At 31.8% G+C, this 22012-nt stretch overlaps 1 protein-coding gene across 1 annotated transcript; it reads left to right on the top strand.

The window, feature by feature from the left end:
- Positions 1-316: 316 nt before the first annotated feature.
- On the top strand, positions 317-1279 carry LOC139839830 (AT-hook motif nuclear-localized protein 20-like). Its single transcript, XM_071829996.1, has one exon. It carries the CDS (start codon positions 317-319, stop codon positions 1148-1150), a length of 834 nt encoding a protein of 277 aa, XP_071686097.1. The 3' UTR covers positions 1151-1279.
- The last annotated feature ends 20733 nt before the right edge of the window (positions 1280-22012 follow it).

Below are 22012 nucleotides of genomic sequence, written 5' to 3'. Positions count from 1 at the left end.
GTTATAAATACTACTGTACAAAAATCTCTAACAAAGATTCAAATTCAATCTCCTTGAATTACACTTTGATGCTCCGCCTATTAAAAAAATAAAAACTAGAGAAAAGACCATATAATCTTTGTTAGATACACCCTCAACCACAAAAACCTATTTCCAAGCCAAGTAGCCAACTAAACAGTTGCTATAAAAAGGTACCCAAAGGGTATTCACTATTCTCAGGATTAAGATCAGTTTTTTTTTTTTTTCATCTACACTTGTTTCTCTATTATTTAAAGACCGTATTAACTAATTTATCTTTATACAAATAAGGGCATATATGTCGAATCGATGGTGGACAGGACAAGGTAATCTAGCCGGAGTTGACCCATCATCGGGTGGTTCGTTGAGTCTAAAGAAGCGAGATCTAGGCATATCGATGAACGAGAACAACACAAGTGAAGAAGATGATAGAGATAACAACAGCGATGATCCAAGAGAAGGTGCGATTGAGACATCAAACAGACGACCTAGAGGCCGTCCACCTGGATCGAAAAACAAACCTAAACCCCCGATAATCGTAACAAGGGACAGCCCTAACGCGCTTCGTAGCCACGTTATGGAAGTTGAAAGTGGAACTGATATAGCTGAAAGTATAGCTCATTTTAGTAGAAAAAGACAAAGAGGGGTTTGTGTTATGAGTGCAAGTGGGACAGTTATGAATGTAACTTTAAGACAACCAACTGCACCTGGATCAGTTATGGCGTTACAAGGACGATTCGAGATTTTATCGTTAACCGGAGCTTTTTTACCTGGTCCAGCTCCACCTGGGTCAACTGGGTTGACCATTTATTTAGCAGGAGGTCAAGGTCAAGTTGTGGGTGGGAGTGTTGTGGGCTCGTTGGTTGCATCAGGGCCAGTAATGGTAATTGCAGCCACATTTTCTAACGCGACATACGAAAGACTTCCTGTTGAGGATGAAGAGGAAGGAGATGGTGTGGTGCAGGGTGGGATGGGTGGGGGTGGTGGCCGTGGATCTCCACCTGGGATCGCGATGGTAGATCAGCCAATGCCGCCACAGGGGTATAATTTGCAGCCGAATTTGATGCCTAATGGTGGAGGACAAATGAACCATGAACCATTTGGTTGGGCTCATGGTAGGCCTTCATATTAAAGGTAAAGTTAAGAAGGATTACTACTACTATTACTTTACTATGCTGAATATTTTAAAACTATATTTAAACTTAAATAAGGTGTAGTGTGATGTTAAATTAAGTAAGAATATATAATATAATATATTTTGTATTGATAATGTTCAGGATGTAATCATGTAAGGAAGTAGTATTAAATTGGAACTCCTGAATTGTATATTTTGCTTATATTGTTGTTATGGGAAATATATGCACTCAAGCAATTAGAAGAGTAGTGAAATATATACTAATACTAATTTTATGGTATTTAAATTAACTTATTTTAGGGTATATATGTTTTGTTTATGAATGTGAGTTTATTTATCCAATCCAATAGTTTTATATATGAGGATCAAATATAATGGCAAACTAAACAAATATATTGATTATTGGGTTTCTGTGGTATCTTAATTTCGTATATTTTTATCAAAAATGTTTAGCAAGTGTAAGTTTAAACTGATAATCATTAGTATTGCTATCAATTCTATTAAGAGTGGTATTAAGTACTCCTAATTAATTATCAATTCTACATATCAATTCTACATAAACTATTAAGAGTGGTATTAAGTACTCCTAATTAATTAATTAATTAATTAATAATTATATAATAATAATGATATATTAGTATATGTACATATAACATCAAAATAATAGAGATGCATGATACACATATATATCTCAGTGATCATGCTTTTTGGTCGCTTATATATTCAAAGACACCTCTATGTATAGGTGTGCTCTTAAAGTTTGCTATATGATATATATTTTTTTCATTCAAAAAAATTAACTAACATATAAGTAGGTGTAACATATTTTATAACTTCTTGTTATGTGTACAGTAAGAGAATGAATTTGAAATTGATATTTTGAATTATTCTTGAATAATGAACACTTTCTCAGTAAAACGAATAACATTTGTGTATAGGCAAATTATTCAACAAAGCAGGGATTTTAATTTGTATGACAATTGTTGTGTCCCTTTAATGAAACCAATTCCTAGATATATAGACAGAAATTCGGTAATGACCGCAACGAAGTCGAGACGGACTAGTCACTAAAACGTCAAAAGGGGCGTCGCAACGGACGCCGTTTACAATCACGTTCATATCTCACATTAGTGAGATTGAGTATTGTTGTTGTTGGATGTATCTTTTCTTAATGATAGTGGATATTCAAGTAGTTGTGGAACTTGTGTTTATTGTTAAGCAAATTTGACAAGTTATCAAGATTTGCACCAACTCCAACTTGTTTTAGTGTAAAAAGCCACTTATAGTCAAAGACACATAAGAATTAAACAAGTATCCTTAATTGGATATGTACGATCATTTTTAATTGAAATAACCAAATCCTATCCAGGAAAAGAGAAGCAATTTTTATAATGAAAATTGTAATCTCAAATTGTAATGAATATATACATTAATAGAAAAAATTACCCATATAGTCAATGTGGTTTCTTAGTCACTAAATTTTTATTTTCGAAGTAGATAGTCACCATAGTATTCATCAATTACGCTGTTGATCTCTGTCACTTTTTTTTAGAACGACAAAATATTATTAAGCTATCACTTCTCTAGCGAGACACTAGGGAGGGGCGCAAACAAAACAATTACAATGGCTTAGAAAGCCAATCGGACCAACTAATGTTATTTTTTGCCTCTATCCGTAATCCAATTAAAAGAGTACAAACTAATTAAGTAAAATCTCTCTCCTTTCTTCATCCTTGTCGAATCAAAAAGTGAAGCATTGCGAAACCTCCATAATAACCAAAGAGTTGATCTCTGTCACTAGTAATCATTAGGTTAATCCCATTAAGTGTAACACTTAACAACACTTTTCTACATGTCGATGACACTTAACGGGGTATATAACCACCGAACTATTATATTGGTTGAGTGGTAAAGAGCTTCAATTGGTCCTGGACTTGTATTCTTGAAAAAATAGGTGCAAGTTCGGATTCTGGGGGAGTTTTTTTTCAAAGTTGTGCCTCTGGTATCCTTCACTCTGTGCGGGCCAAGCACTTAACTTAAATCATTCCGGGTACGCTTTGTGCGATGGTTGCGAGGAGCTTCTTCATAACGGGTGTGTGAGTGGCAAATGAGATGATTCGATGCCAAAATTGTCGTTCTAAAAAAAAAAAAAAAAAAAACTTAACGGAATAAGTAGAAAAATCCGGTTAAATGTTGACGATTTTTTTTTTGTTTTGCCAAAATACATAACATAAAATTAAGATAGATATTATATGATGTTCAAGAGAATTATAATTGATACAGATCCTACCATTCTCTTTGATTAGATATGACAATCTACTTGTGTTGACACACACAAATACCTTGTCAAACAAACACAAACCGATTACAATAAAATAGACCTCAAAACAAACCAATTAAAATGCATAAACAAACACAAATGCAAGCATGTGTGAAGCACAAAAATGAACCATTCTAAGCTTCTATTATAATCTTAAGCGTTCACACTTGACCGGATTGAATTAACTGTTCTTAATGAGAAGTCGGAGGTCCACTCGGAAGCAATCTCTTTATCCGTCGAATAGAGAGAAGTATGACTTTCTCTACTTTTGAGAGTGTTTCACTCTGGGTGGAGAAATGACTTGTTTTTTATTTTCGGATAGGGAAAAGATTGTCTATATCTCACCTCCCTCATACACCACCCATGTGGTATTGAGTTTTTGTTGTTGTTGTTGTTGTGTTGTTATTAGAATTATCAATGATGTAATTATTGAAAACTACAATGACCATCAACGTAAAAAAACAAGTTTAGTGATTTATGTGCAATATGGTGCAAACCACATCAAGCATCCCGATTCTTTTCATATAACAACTATAAATTTAGAATCACTTTAGAAGGATCTTAAGTGGGTCTGTAGTTATCATATTTCTAAATGCAACTTTACATAACCAATCTTAAATCATAGTGTATCTTTAGGTAATCTAGGCACAAGTACAAATAATATGTCACTAAGTGTTGAGTAGTGAAGATTTTGAACAAAAAGAAACGAGAAAATCTGGAGCAAACATCATCTCGCGGATCGCGAAGGTGATTGCGCAGATCGCAAGGTGCAACAGGATCGTAAAGTGCAAGCTTGGAACGCAAGAATGTGTTGCGAGAGTTTGAAAGTTAATTCTCGCGGATTGCGAGGGTGGGATCACGAAACGCAATGCTTGTCTTGGCTAACAGGTTGGCTATTTTGTTCCCTTTTATGTACTATCCTATATTGAACCCTACTGTGCACAATATAAATAAAGAAAAATTTAACTAAACTCTTTTCCATGCGATTGGAGTGGAGATATAATCACGTAAAATCATTTGTCATTTACGTTTCATTTACTGTTAATGCTTTAATAATCCGTTTGTTATTGTGGTTTGTGATTGGTGATATCGTGCAAAGGAATTATTAAGCTATCAAATCTCGATGTTCATACGCAGCTGGAAAAGAAAATTCATAGCGGGTTCGTTAATCGTCGGATCGACTTGATATTTGGATTGTAGGTGACAGACACAGTTCTATATGTGGTAAACTTTTGAGATAATCGGACCGTTGAATTTTCATATATGATTTTACGAACTTGCTGTAGTTTCTGCATGAATATCGGGTTTGATGTTGCGAGTGGCCAGCCGATTTGTCTTGAGGAAAATTCGGGCGATACGGATTGGATTTTCAGAGATGTTGATTTGTTATGGGAGCTCAAGATGGTGTTTTCTCTTAGGTATAGGCGTTTAGGTAACAAACGAGAACACATTTATTTGGAAGTCGACAATGGGAGTTATTGGGGAAGTTTGGATACTTGCGGGTTTTGAAAAACCCTGACGAAAGTGTTTGGTTGGATATTCCATGGTATTTGGAATATGCGGGCGAGATTGAGATTCTCTCAGTAAGGAAATTGGTTCTAGAAGGGTGTTAGATAGCACGTGTTCGACTGGTGCTTGGGTAATATGGTTGATGGTTTGTTCAACAAATTAGGCGATTTTTTTTTCCAGGATGACCAATTAGGAATCTTTAGGCGATGAAGGGAGTGGATGATCTTGTAATTCTCAGGATTTGAGCTTTCTAGCTATTATTGAGTGTGTCGGGAACTAGGTGGGAGTTTCGTAATCGACGAAAGTATCGAGCTAGTGGGAATTATACGACTAATTGAAGTTAAACAACTAGTGGGAGTTGTGGAGATGATTGTGCGACGTGGTTCTCCAATTTTGCAAGATTAGTGCATCGATTCCAGATAACATTAGGGAATTGGGTACCTGATTTAATCTTCATTAACAAATATATTTACGATTGAAAGGTAGTACGAACCAGATTCTTCTCGAGTAGCAGTAGTTTATTTTCTTACTCGTATAGTAAGAACGTGTTTAGGATGAGAAGAGGTGTTCGTGAAATTAATAGCTATGAGGATGATCAGTGTACCAACGTGAAAGCAGAAATTTGAATGGTATAGATTTCAAGGTTGGGACTGCGCTATCACCTGAAGCCTTGATGAATAGTCTATGAGGGCGTCTGTCGGGATTTTCTAAATGCTGTGAAGGAAAATCAGTGATAGATGAAAACTCTGTTCCGAAGATCGTTGACATGTCGGTGGTAGGATCAGACATAGCTAGAGTGATGAGTGAGGCAATTTAGTCTCCTTATATAATCATGTACTTGAAAATCCTGTAGACTACAGGTATAGATGAAAATCATGTAGTCTCCTTGAACTAAACCCTTCCTAATGTGATTGAAGCTGGCATATAACTACGTAAAATCCTTATGTTACGGTTTATTTATAGTTTATTGTTTATTTATTAGTTTATTGCTGTTTTTTTATCTACATGTCCTTTTGGGTCCACTATTTCTTAAGAAGAAGGTTTTTTTATTAGGAGTTCAATTTTAACATTAATCCATATTGTATGCGATTAATAGACAAAAATAGTTTAGATATTTTTTATAAAAAAACAAAATTCTTATAACATAATTTTTTTTCTCGAAAATAGAATAAGAAAAACAAAGGAGCATACACAAATAGAGAAAAAATAATTTACTATCCACAAATAAATTAACTTATCATCGAGTATATTTTTTACTTTTTACAAAACTGAAAAATTGCACGTCCAGAAGAATATACACGAAAATCCGACACGTAATTATTATAACATCTACTAATAAAACATAGAGTAAGTAAACACTACTGGATGATGATGTCATGCGAACATCATGCTGATGTGAATATTCACTATAATTATTATTATTATTATATATTTTGAAAATATTTTATTCTTTTTTTACAAAAAAAGAAAAATTATATCTTGAAATAACGCGTGACCTTCCTACCTCATTGTGATATGCTATTGGTGCTGAAGGAAAGAACATATATATAAAAATCAAATACACACGATATCGCGCATAGACACACAAGCGCGCGCACACACACACACACATATATATAGTGAAAGGATCGAGAGAGTGAAGCAACCCGTCCTAATTCATCTGGACGAATACATTACATTTGGTTACATCGCGAGGTACTTGACCTCTATATGATACATTTTACAAACATTGCATTCGTTTTTAAAAAGACAAACTTTCATTACATCTAAAGTTGACGGCATGCATACCATTTCATAATATATCCAACTATAATTGACTTAATAATAATCTTGATGAACTCAATAACTCGAATGCAACGTCTTTTGAAATATGTCATGAATGACTCCAAATAACATCTCTAAAATGAGCAAATGCACAACGGAAGATTTCTTTCATACCTGAGAATAAACATGCTTTAAAGTGTCAATCAAAAGGTTGGTGAGTTCATTAGTTTATCGTAAACACTCATTTCCATCATTTTAATAAACCACAAGATTTCAGATATTTAATTGTACACATAACCCGAGTACATAATGACACGCGTAACCCTCAAATTAAAATTCATTCATATGGTGAACACCTGGTAATCGACATTAACAAAATGCGTCTTGAATATCCCCATCATTCCGGGACTCTCATCAGACATGATAAAATCGAAGTACTAAAGCATCCGTAACCCGGATGGGGTTTGTTAGGCCCAATAGATCTATCTTTAGGATTCGCATCAATTAGGGTGTCTGTTCCCTAATTCTTAGATTACCAGACTAAAAAGGGTGATATTCGATTTCGATAATCCAACCATAGAATGTAGTTTCGATTACTTGTGTCTATTTCATAAAACATTTATAAAAGCAGCGCGTGTATTCTCAGTCCCAAAAATATATATTGCAAAAGCATTTAAAAAGGGAGTAAATGAAACTCACCAACCTTTTGGTTGACACTTTAAAGCATGTTTATTCTCAGGTATGAAAGAAATCTTCCGCTGTGCATTTGCTCATTTTAGAGATGTTACTTGGAGTCATTCATGACATATTTCAAAAGACGTTGCATTCGAGTCATTGAGTTCATCAAGATTATTATTAAGTCAATTATAGTTGGATATATTATGAAATGGTATGCATGCCGTCAACTTTCGATGTAATGAAAGTTTGTCTTTTTAAAAACGAATGCAATGTTTGTAAAATGTATCATATAGAGGTCAAGTACCTCGCGATGTAACCAAATGTAATGTATTCGTCCAGATGGATTAGGACGGGTCGCTTCATGTGGTATCAGAGCGGTGGTCGTAACGAACCAGGTCTTGCATTAGTGTGTCTAACTAGTAGTTGTTAAGATGCATTAATGAGTCTGGACTTCGACCTAGTAGTTGTTAGGTTACATTAATAAGTCTGGGCTTGAACCTGGTCTACATTTTAAAAGTTTTGCTTACCGTTCTTTGTCAAAAAATATCTACCTATCATTTTCAGTCTCAACACATCTTATTGCAATTATTGCATAAATTGTGTACAGGCGAATTCATATCCCATCAAATTCAACTTTGTCTGATACGTTTCCTTAATTCCCTCCGTAATCAACGGGATCTTCTTTACTATACACAGGTATTCTATGTAATTAGAATATCACCCTATATGCGAAAATCATTTCATATCGAAAACCCTTTATCTAACCGTACATGACGGAACTCATAACTAGTTCAAATTCCTCGAATTCCGATAGCTATTCCGATATGAATTTCCACTCTAACTCCGAAAGCCGTGTAACCGGGATGGATCAACTAATTAGCCATCATCAATTCTGGATGAATTGGGGATGAGTTCGTAGTCGACTTAATCAATGGAGACGAGAAGAAGGCGATCCTTTTCACCAACAAAATTTCCCTCTTGGCGATGAACCTGAAGCACTCACCGGCGAACCAATCCGAAACACCATTTCCACCCTCATTACCTGAATATCTCGCCATGATTATATACTATCTCAAATTCAAAAACCTTATTCACCCGCTTGTTCCAACCGCCAATCGTCCCGGAATAATCGAAGAAGTCAATGAGCTTCGCGCCTGAGTAATGATTTTGGAGAATATGGTGCAAAACTTACCAGCTTCAACAACACCACCGGCACCAACAGTACCACCAACATCAACACTAGTACCACCAACAACCCAAGTTTCAACATCACACGTCTCAACATCACAATCCATACCTCGAACTTAATCATCGTTCTACGTATCGTTCTACATCAATTATCTTCGTTCTTCATGACGATTATGTAATCTCTAAAGTCTTAGAGATTATTTATTCTAGCTCAAACCGAAAAGCAAATCAGATTAATATCATATTAATTCATTAAATCTATGATTACATCTGAAGAAAATATATATGTATATATGTTTTCATAAAGATCGTAATTAAAATTTTTTTTTTATAAACTGTTAATGGTGAAAATATTTTAACGGGTAGGTAGTACCCGAGGAATATTTAGATTTCACATTAATAAGTTACACTGTACATTCTTCGAAACTGATTCAACGGTCATTTACTATCCTACTTACAATCACAGATATACGAATCCGTTCACCATAGAATAACTATTTTCATCCAATTTCATATTTGGATTTTGATTTATCAGAATCCAACAAGTGGCATAATGAAGAAAACATTGGACAAAATAAAATTTGTTAGAAACAAACAAATTAACTATGAGAAATTTTGTTAAGAATCCACGCTAACAAAATCCTAGCTAACTGTTCCTAGCTAACTGTTAATTCCTTATTACATTTATTTATCGCAATTTCAATTCTCGCAATTTTATTTATCGTCATTTAATTTCTGTTATTTATTTTACGCACTTTATCGGGACACGTATACAATGTTTTGACATATCATATCGATGTCATCTATATATATTATTTGGAATAACCATAGACACTCTATATGCTGTAATGCTCGAGTTTGCTATATAGGGTTGAGGTTGATTCTTAAATAATATATATACTTTGAGTTGTGATCGAGTCTGAGACATGTATATAATGGGTCACGACACGTATCAATTAATTAGAATATTATATATTTAACTATATATGAATTGTTAAACTATTAATTATGGACTACTAACTGTGGACTAATAACATTGGACAATTAAAATGAATTAAAATATTAATTATAACATATGAAACTAAACATTTCTTCAAGTTTGCCACTTGATTTCATCTTAAACCTCATTTGTATCTGGACGATTACAATCTGCATTAAAACCTTTCATGATTCTTGAAAACACCTCAATCGAGAGGATGAACCAACCGCACTTTATTTATGGAAGAAAAGATTGATGCATATAGTTATGCACCTGAAAACACTCGAAACTTGAGTAAACGTTTAACACGTATCTGTGCTAGCTCCTTTGGCGTTGTTATTACCGAAAATAACAATCAATTCCTTTTTCAAATTAGCCAACTTTGTCACAGCTCCGGCAAATCAGCTTCAATTTTTCGTTCGAATAAGCCTTATTATAACTTTGATATATAAGTTTGCCCTTCATCATCATTACCGGAGAACCGTTTATATCCCATCACATTAGCAGGACACCTACCAGCAACTTCCTTACTCATTGATTTAAGTCTCTCCGAAAACCCATTATAATTATTCATTATAACCCTATCATATACTCATCCATATCTATAACGAGAATTGCCAAACCAATTACCGAGAATTAGCAATCAGTATTTTGAATCTCGCAACATTTCTATGCCAACAGTTATATATGTACATATAACGTTTATCTCTTAGACTTACATACTTGAATGTGAAGTTTCTGAAAAACACCCTAAACTGCGAACTAGTTCTTCGAATTTTGAAAATGCTGATGAAGCAGCAAAAACTGTAAACGATCTTAACAGTCAAAAGTTTGATGATAAAGAATGATACATTAGAAAAGCTCAAAAGAAAATCTGGTACTGAAAAATGAATTGAGCAAACCATGAAGGAGACTATGGACAAATCACAAAGACTAAATCTGCCTTCAAAGAATTCTGATGATTCTGTTTCTGATGAAATCTTTAGCGAATACCTTACTTCTTAATTGCTCTAAATTATTGTGAATGAACTTCTTCATCACAATATGATTCTAAAATTCTAAGATATTATCGTATCTATCATTATGAATATCCTCAATATTTTTGGAGAAATCTTCATAACTATTCTGATCCGATATTAATTACCTCTCCGTATTATCTGTGTTACATCATAAAAGAAACTATTTTAGTTTCTAAATTCTGAAACCTTCAAGTTTAAAATATGAATGTTTTTGAAGTAGTGTTGGGAACTGAAGCATGAGTTAGTATAATATAATGACACTTGATCAACGTGATTATATTACAGTAAGTCATGCTGAGTTTCTAATGAAATGTGATGATTCACAGATCATAACGTCATCATGTGCCACGTTACACGACTCTTACATTCTATCTAATTTATAAACATATCAAGAACATATTTTCTTGATAGTCCTATCTTTTCTCTTGAATTCTGGTAATTTAACCAATCAAGATCGTGCTATTACAATCCCTCTTTTAGAACATTAGTCATGTTCATTCGAAACTCCATACATACAAATTCTGGCCCATTACTTGCTTTATTTAAAGTCGGGAAGAGAAAACAAAAGCATGGAGCTCCGAAATATAAGGGAGAATATAAAGCCCGATAACAACACATAAATTACAAACCATGGATATCAATGTTTATCGCAACATAAAGACACGATAAAATTAAAAATAGTATAACCCCAAGGGCGAAGTAGAAGTAAACAGATTCCTCCGGTGGAAGTTGGAAAAGGAGAATGATTGTTGCGATAGTCAGGATAAGGACAAGGATCAGAACTGGATTAAGCATTTTCACAATCTTTTGAATTTGGAAATTGAGTATAGGAGTGGTAAAAGTAATGGAACGGAAGAAGTTAATTTGTAGTGAAATATCTGATAAAGAAAATCAAGGCAGATTACTGCATTTAATAAAATCCAAATTTTCTTGATTACCGAAGAATCAAATCTTATATAGATTTCGAAGATTTTCTCTGAATCCCTTGAATTTCCGAAAATCAATCATGACTACGTCACCAGTTAAGACGAACCTGCATTATTTCATATCACTCTTTTGTGATAGCTTCACTCGTACTTTTCACATAAACGAATTGTTTTATCCATATTACTCATTGATGATAAAACTCTAATTTCTAGCTCGTATGCGTCATGAAAACATACTTATTGACAGTCATGACCATCCCAATCAAATTTTGGGACGAAATTTCTTTAAGGGTAGGTACTGTGACGACCCGGAAATTTTCGACCAAATTTAAACTTGATCTTTATATATTTCTGACACGATAAGCAAAGTCTGTAAAATTGATTATCAAAATTGCTAAACTGTTTACATGGATTCATTTAACCTTTGACCAGTCCCGACGATTCACGAACAACTATTTGTAAATAAATATGTAAATACATATATAGATATAAATACAAATATAAGTGTATATATAAAATTTTGAATTAATAATATATACGTAATCAATTAGAATTAAAAATGTAGAATAATAAATAGAATAAATAAGTTACTATAATATATATATATATATATATATATATATATATATATATATATATATTTAACTATGATCTATATATATATATTAATTCTATAAATAATTATTATTGTAAGGTATAAAAATTAAATGTTTAAAATATATATATATATATCTACATTAAAAAGGGACATATGTAATATTAATTACAAGTTTAAAAATAGTGTTTTATCAATGTTATTAATATCACCCTCATTTTTATTATTAACATTAATATTAACATTATTAATTGTATTACTAATATTATTATAACATATAACATATAGATAAGAAAGTTGAAATAGGTAACTTGTTATATCATAATTATTACTTGTATTATCATTAGATATTATTATCATTAATAAAATTATCATTATCATATTTTTATAATAATTATTATTATTAATGTTATTATTATTATTATTATTTTTAATAAAATTGTTGATATTTTTTTGTATTATGGAATTATTATTATTTCTATTATCATTAACAAAATATTATTATTAATATTAATATAATTATTATTTGTAATATTATTAATTATTATTATTACTAATATAATTATTATTATTATATTTATTAATTATTATATTAAATATATATAAAAATGGAAAATTGTACAATCCGTTACCTGTGCCCATCAATCTGTAGTTGATTTTGTAATTTGTCTCTAAATTGATTACAAGTCGATTTCAAGCAACAATTTAAAACAGAAATCAATCGCTATATATTGTATACTACAATTCAAAGGATTAAAAGAAATAAATAAAAAGAAAAACACATTATTTCTCTGTTCTTGAACTCAAAACCTCATAACCCAAATTCGAACTCAATTTCAAAAACTAAAAATGTAGAAGTGTTAAGAATCCACTAAACAAACTTCCTGTAAAAATTTAGCTTCCAATTCCTCATATCGGTTACGAATTCGAGAGTCAAACTATACAACTAAAAAGTCAACTGCTTTGTTCTTGCTAAAATTCGAATTCGTTTTGGAGTTTCTGGAACAATTGACGATTGAGAAAGTTTCTAGGAGTAATTTGAAACACAATTCGTGCTATAAATTTTGTCTAAAACGTTCTCAAAATTTGAATCAATATTTATTTTTTTTATGTCGCGACAGCAGGTATGAGTTTCTTTTTTTTCGATTTTTTTTTATTTCAATAACACAACTTTACAATTCATGGTCGTTTACAAGTCATAAACAACTCTATAAATTCATTAATTTAGTTTTTGATGTTGGTTGGATCGTTTGAGCTTTTGAAAATGAAGGAGAATATAGAACAAAAATAGTCAACGGTTAAATACATATGGTTTGGTATTATTTCAGAAAATATGAATTGGTGGAGTGGTATGATGTGTTTCGGGTTAAGTTAGAAGTCGAGGGTTCGAGCCCGAGCCCTGGCGTGAGCAACAATATTTTTTTGGAACTCTTTGTGAGGTAGTTTCTCACTATTATTTATTATTATTATTATTATTATTATTATTATTATTATTATTATTATTATTATTATTATTATTATTATTATTATTATTATTATTATTATTATTATTATTATTATTATTATTATTAATATTATGATTATAATAAAAGTATTATTAAGTATCATTTTTTTTCTAAGTATTATATTTATTATTACAATTATTGTTGTTATTATAAAATGATAATCACCCTCTTAAGAATTGATTAAGATTTAAGACTATGTGTCATGTTATAAAGAATTATAAAATGTTTAAGATTTAGAACACGAACGCAAAGTTAATAGATATATTATGAAGATTCTTTTTATAAAAAGATGATTGATAAAATCATAGGTTATAATTTGAACGTGAACATGAATATAGTTATGATACAAAAATAATTATAGTTATGAATTTTTTTTTTTAAACAAAGTATTATAATTATTAACATCATTACTATTATTATGATTAATATTGTATTATGAGTATCATTATAACAAATAAATAAATATACTTATTACATATACAATGATTATAATAATATTTCATATAACAAACTAATGGTATTTCATAAATACAATACTAATCACATATATATGTATATTGAGATATTAATATAAATAAATGTATAAATATTAATTATTTTTAAATATATATAGGCAAAATAAAAATATATAAAATATAAATTAAGATATAATATAAGTATACGTATTAAAATGAAATTTAGTATAAATTCAATATAACTACGAATATATAAATAATACATATTAATAAATGAAATTTTGTGATTTCCATTATATGTTTTAATATATATACAAATGATATAGGTTCGTGAATCCGAGGCCAACCCTGCATTGTTCAGTTCCGTCGTATGCATATTTTTACTACAAAATATCGTATTGTGAGTTTCATTTGCTCCCTTTTTAAATGCTTTTGCAATATATATTTTTGGGACTGAGAATACATGCGCTGCTTTTATAAATGTTTTACGAAATAGACACAAGTAATCGAAACTACATTCTATGGTTGGATTATCGAAATCGAATATCACCCTTTTTAGTTTGGTAATCTAAGAATTAGGGAACAGACACCCTAATTGACGCGAATCCTAAAGATAGATCTATTGGGCCTAACAAACCCCATCCGGGTTACGGATGCTTTAGTACTTCGATTTTATCATGTCCGATGAGAGTCCCGGAATGATGGGGATATTCTAGACGCGTTTTGTTAATGTCGATTACCAGGTGTTCACCATATGAATGAATTTTAATTCGCGGGTTACGCGTGTCATTATGTACTCGGGTTACGTGTATAATTAAATATCTGAAATCTTGTGGTCTATTAAAATGATTGAAATGAATGTTTACGATAAACTAATGAACTCACCAATCTTTTGGTTGACACTTTAAAGCATGTTTATTCTCAGGTATGAAAGAAATCTTCCGCAGTTGATAATGCTAAAAACGAACATATATTTCATAGCATTATCTCTCAAGGAAGACAAACTTTTAGTTGCAATTGTTCTATTTACAAGTGATATTCGTTTAAATAATAAAAGGTGAAGACAAAAGACAGATTCGACGAATTGAAGACGCAAACGACCAAAAAGCTCAAAAGTACAAAATACAATCAAAGTGATTCCAATTATTGATGAGAAACGTCTCAAAATTACAAGAGTACAAGACGCGAAACGCAAAGTACAAGATATTAAATTGTACGCAAAGACGTTCGAAAATCCGGAATCGAGACATGAACCAACTATCAACGCGCGACGCAACGGAGCTAAAATTACAAGTCAATGGAGTACAAGAATATAATATAATTATATTTAATTATATATATTATATTATATAATAAATAAATAAGCAGCCCACGTTTTTAAAGACTTTTGAGCTCTCCCAGCTGTCCATGCGATCGCATGGCCTGGAAGAACAAAAACCATGCGATCGCATGGCCCTGAAATCCAGGCCTGGTCCTATAAAGTTCGCGAGTTTTGGATGAAATTTACACATCTTTTTCTTCTTCCTTCATACATAAACATATAAATATATATATATATATATATATATATATATATATATATATATATATATATATATATATATATATATATATATATATATTATAATTTTAATTTTAATTTTAATTTTAATTCTAATAATAAGGGTATGTTGGCGAATGTTGTAAAGGTGTAAGTCGAAATTCTGTCCGTGTAACGCTACGCTATTTTTAATCACTGTAAGTTATGGTTAATGTTATTTTTAAATTAATGTCTCGTAGCTAATTTATTACTATGCTTATTTAAGACGAAGTAATCATGATGTTGGGCTAAAAATATTAAGATTGGGTAATTGGGCTTTGTACCATAATTGGGGTTTGGACAAAAGAACGACACTTGTGGAAATTAGACCATGGGCTATTAATGGGTTTTATATTAACTAAACGATACCTCGTTAAATTAATATATAGAATTATAATTTGACGTATTTATATATAACCACATACGCTTGACTGGGTACGGTGGGCGGGATATCTATAAATATCAATAATTGTTCATTTTACCGGACACGGAACTGGATTAATAGTTAATAGACTTGTTGAAATAGGGGTGGGTTACATTCAAGGGTAATTGGTGTAATTGTTAACAAAGTAGTAAAACCTTGATTTACACGCAGTCGATAACCTGGTGTACTCATTAAACAAAGTATTAAGACCTTGTTATAATTCGAATCCCTAATTAGTTGGAATATTTGACTTCGGGAATAAGAATAATTTGGCGAAGGCTTTCGCACTTTATATTTATGACTGATGGACTATTATGGACAAATCCGTATGGACATATCGAATAATCCAAGACAAAGAACAATTAACCCATGGGAATAAACTAAAATCAACACGTCAAACATCATGATTATGGAAGTTTAAATAAGCATAATTCTTTTATTTTCATATTTAATTGCACTTTTAATTATCGTACTCTTTAATTATCGCAATTTTATTTTATCGCATTTTTATTTATCGCAATTTCATTATTGTTATTTATTTTACGCTTTAAATTAAGTCTTTTATTTATATTTTACATTAAGTTTTAACTGCGACTAAAGTTTTAAAATCGACAAACCGGTCATTAAACGGTAAAAACCCCCTTTTTATAATAATAATATTACTTATATATATATATTTGTATTTTTATAAGTTAAACTAATATAGTGTTAAGCTTTGTTTAAAAGATTCCATGTGGAACGAACCAGACTTACTAAAAACTACACTACTGTACGATTAGGTACACTGCCTATAAGTGTTGTAGCAAGGTTTAGGTATATCCATTCTATAAATAAATAAATATCTTGTATAAAATTGTATCGTATTTAATAGTATTTCGTTGCAAAAATAATACAATTTCCTAGTACACCTCGCAAACATCAAGTATTTTTGGCGCCGCTGCCGGGGACATTCTTGCTTAAACGCTGGAAGCGCAACGCTATATAAAAAAAATTATTAATTTTTAGTTTACTTTAATAAAAATACGTTTTTGTAAAAATACGTTTTAAAAAAATTAATAATAATATATTCGAGAATATAAAAAGAAAAAAAAATTATACATTTTTAATAGTTTGTTAAATATATATATATATATAAGTTTTATAAAGTTTCTTTATTTTTATTTTAGTTTTTAAAAATATAAGTTTTATTTAAATACTTTTTATAAATATATAAATCAGCAAAATAGAAAAAAACAAAGAAAAAAAAAACATTCGGCCCGATTACTGTTACAGCCCAACCCTGGCCCGAAATCTTTATCCATGCGATCGCATGGATTTTTAAAGCGAGGACCATGCGATCGCATGGCCCTGTCTGACACGCCCTAATTGACTTTCCTCTGCAATCATTACGGAGTAATTATTATTATTATTATTATTTAATTTAAACCCTAATTAGGGTTAGATTATTTAATTAGTTAATTTAATTTTTATTTAATTTGTATTTTAAGTTTAATTAGTTTAATTAAATTATAAAATTAATACTTTTATAAAATAAATAATATAAAAATAATATTTTTATAAAAATTATACTTTTTACAACTTTAAGATTATTTTTATATTTTGTAACTTTTAATTTGTTTTAGCGTAATATTTGTATTTTCCGCTCGTATTTAGTTTTAAGTCATAGTTTTTGCCATAGTTATTTTTATTTCTAGATTTTTAGGCATTACCGTAAAATCCCTTAAGTGCTTTTTCTTTAGACTAAGATTTAGGTGCTTTAGAATTTTGCGACGCCTTTTTAAGTTTTAGTACCTTTTTAAGTTATTGCCATTTTGGATTTAGTTTTTCTTTTAAGTTTTAATATTTTTAGACGCAACTTTTAATTCTTAGTTTTTAGTTCCTTTTTAAGTTTCGACGCGCTACTTTCTTATTTTTATTTTTCGACACTTTTTATTTTTCGACGTTTTTCGACGCGCTCTTTTTCTTTCTTATTTCTCGACATTCTAGTTTTTAGGACATAGAATTTTTCTATTTCTTCTCTCTAAATTTCTTTAAACTTTAACGAAAAATTATTTTAAGTGGTTAAATTGATAGACATCAAAATTTTCTGGTTCGTAGTAATAGTTGGATTTGTACGTAGACCGGGTTATTGGAGCCAAACCGTACTCAATTATATTGAGACCAAACGAATCCTGCCTCTCTGCTGCATCTTTTGGCTATTCGAAACGTGGGCAAAATCAGAAAAGTCTATTAATTTGATAACTTATATAATTTTTCTTATTTTTATAACTAATAGGATATTCAATGAATGCACCGAGCAAAACGATCACCACCTTTTGTACGTTCACCACCTGTAACTCGATCAAGACATCTAGCAAATATTGTCGCCGTTGATTTTTCTTTAGAATCGTCATCTAGTCGACCAAGTACTCCAATTCAAATTTCCGATAATCCATTTTTTGAACCCGACCTCACAATTGAGAATCCGGAGAATATTCAGGGACGATTCCGAGATCCTGAACCACTAATCTTTCCTCCCGAACCACCAATCATTCAAACAGAGATTATTGAGGAACTAACCATTAAATCAGAATCCTCTAGTGATTCAGATTCAACAAATTCAATTATGGAAAATCAGGAACCTCTAAGTATGGAAGACCGAATGCGAGCTAAACGCACTGGCCAAGGTCACGCAATTACTCAATCTGACATTAATGCGGAAGATTATGAAATCAAGGGTCAAATTCAACATATGGTAACTAATCAATGCCAATTTAGTGGTGCACCGAAGGAAGATCCAAATGAACATCTTCGTACCTTTAATAAGATCTGCACTCTATTTAAAATAAGAGAAGTGGAGGATGAACAGATATATCTCATGTTATTTCCCTGGACTCTAAAGGGAGAAGCCAAAGATTGGTTAGAATCGTTACCTGAAGGGGCGATTGATACATGGGACGTTTTAGTTGAAAAATTTCTTAAACAATTCTTTCCGGCATCTAAAGCCGTGAGACTTCAAGGAGAAATTGTTACGTTCACACAGAAGCCAAATGAAACTCTATATGAGGCTTGGACAAGATTTGGAAAGTTATTAAGAGGATGTCCGCAACATGGTTTAGACACTTGTCAAATAGTACAAATATTCTACCAAGGATGCGACATCACTACAAGAAAAGACATCGATATAGCAGCTGGTGGTTCTATTATGAAGAAAACCGCAACTGATGCTTATAAAATTATTGATAACACTGCTTCCCACTCACATGAGTGGCACCAAGAAAAAGATATCGTTAGATCATCTAAAGTAGCTAGAGCCGATTCTAGCCATGACTTAGATTCCATTTCTGCAAAAATAGATGATGTCGAGAGACGAATGGAAAAGATGACTAAAGATATCCACTCAATACGAATTAGTTGTGAGCAGTGTGGAGGACCACATTTGACAAAAGATTGTCTTAGTATTGAACTAACAATGGAACAAAGAGAGAATGTTTCATACATAAACCAAAGGCCTGGAAATAATTATCAGAATAATTATCAACCGCCAAGACCGATCTACAATCAAAATCAGAATTATAACCGAAATGTTCCATACAACAACCAACAAGGTCCAAGCAATCAACAAGTATCCAACAATACTTACAACCAGCAAAGGCCTATTTTTCAAAACAAACCACCACAAACCGATGATAAAAAGCCAAATTTAGAAGACATGATGTCAAAGCTAGTTGAATCTCAAACTCAATTTTTCACATCTCAGAAACAAACCAATGAACAAAATGCTCAAGCATTTAGAAATCAACAAGCTTCTATTCAAAATCTGGAACACGAAGTAAGTAACCTAGCAAGGTTGATAGGTGAAAGAAAACCGGGAAGTCTACCTAGTGATACAAATGCTAACCCCCCGGAATGAAACAGCTAAAGCCATTACCACAAGAAGTGGTATTACACTTAAACCACCTGAAATACCTATAATTTCTGATGAAGCTATTCCTACTCCACAAGAACCACAGTCTGAACAAGATAAGAAAACAGAACCTGTAGTTGAAAAGGTTAATGAAGATAACACAGTTAAGGCTAAACCTTATGTTAAACCATACCAACCACCACTTCCTTACCCGAGTAAAATGAGAAAAGAGAGACTTGAAGTCGAGCAATCCAAATTCTTGGACATGTTTAAACAGATAAATGTAAATCTTCCTTTCATTGATGTGATTTTAGGAATGCCTAGATATGCTAAATTCTTGAAAGATTTGATCACAAATAGAAAGAAAATGGAAGAACTCTCGGCTGTTACTATGAATGCTAATTGTTCTGCAGTGCTGTTGAATAAGATACCAGAAAAATTATCAGATCCAGGAAGTTTCACAATTCCATGTTTTCTGGGTAGTCTTAGTTCAATAGAAGCATTGGCAGACTTAGGTGCTAGTATAAATCTAATGCCGTATTCACTATACGCTAAACTAGACCTTGGAGAATTGAAACCAACACGAATAAGTATACAACTAGCCGATCGATCAGTAAAATATCCTAGAGGGATAATGGAGAACATGCTAGTTAAAGTTGGTACTTTAGTATTTCCAGTAGATTTTGTTATTCTGGACATGGAAGAAGATTCTCGAGTTCCTCTCATATTAGGAAGACCATTCTTAAACACGGCTAAAACAATAATAGACGTGTTTGGTAAGAAACTGACCCTAAGTATAGAGGACGAGAGTGTTACCTTTTCAGTGGATAGAGCCATGCAACAACCGCAATCTGCAGATGATACATGTTATTATATTCAAACTATAGAATCACATGCAGAATTGTTAAAAGAATTTCCAGAATTACAAGGAACAGGAGAATGTTCTTTAGGAGAAGGAACTGAACCAATTGATGAAACTGAAATGTTAGCTACACTTATGGCTAATGGATATGAACCAACAATAGAAGAAATTCAAATGCTAAAAGAAGAAGACAGATATCGATACAAATCATCGATAGAAGAACCACCGACATTAGAGTTAAAGTCATTTCCAAACCATTTGGAATATGCTTATTTACATGGTGAATCTGAATTACCTGTAATAATATCATCTTCTCTTACTGAAAATGAAAAATCTCAACTCATTTCTGTGCTAAAAGCTCATAAACCAGCTATTGCATGGAAAATTTATGATATTAAAGGAATAAGTCCTTCGTATTGCACACATAAAATCCTTATGGAAGAAGGTCATAAAACGTATGTGCAACGCCAACGAAGACTAAATCCGAATATGCAAGATGTTGTTAAGAAAGAAATTATTAAACTGCTTGATGCAGGTTTAATTTATCCAATTTCTGATAGTCCATGGGTAAGCCCAGTTCAATGCGTGCCTAAGAAGGGTGGCATGACTGTCATCACAAATGAGAAAAATGAGCTTATTCCTACTAGGACTGTAACAGGATGGCGTGTTTGTATTGATTATAGAAAATTAAATGATGCCACCAGAAAAGATCACTTTCCCTTACCTTTTATTGATCAAATGTTGGAAAGATTAGTCGGAAATAGTTACTATTGTTTTCTTGATGGTTTTTCCGGATATTTTCAAATTCCAATAGCACCCGAGGACCAAGAGAAAACCACATTCATGTGCCCTTATGGTACTTTTACTTACAAACGCATGCCATTTGGACTTTGCAATGCCCCTGCAACCTTTCAAAGGTGCATGATGGCGATTTTTCACGACATGATAGAAGAATGCATGGAAGTTTTCATGGATGGCTTTTCAGTCTTCGGTGATACATTTGAATCATGTCTAGTTAATCTTGAACGAATGCTTATTAGATGCGAACAATCAAATCTAGTACTTAATTGGGAGAAATGCCATTTCATGGTTAAAGAAGGCATCGTTCTTGGACATAAAATTTTAAAGGAAGGAATTGAAGTAGATAGAGCTAAAGTAGATGTAATTGCT

This window comes from Rutidosis leptorrhynchoides, chromosome 4 (genome assembly GCF_046630445.1).
Source record: "Rutidosis leptorrhynchoides isolate AG116_Rl617_1_P2 chromosome 4, CSIRO_AGI_Rlap_v1, whole genome shotgun sequence".
In the NCBI taxonomy this organism is placed as follows: Eukaryota; Viridiplantae; Streptophyta; class Magnoliopsida; order Asterales; family Asteraceae; genus Rutidosis; species Rutidosis leptorrhynchoides.
Note: the sequence above shows the minus strand (reverse complement) of the source record. Positions and strands in the feature narration are given on the sequence as shown.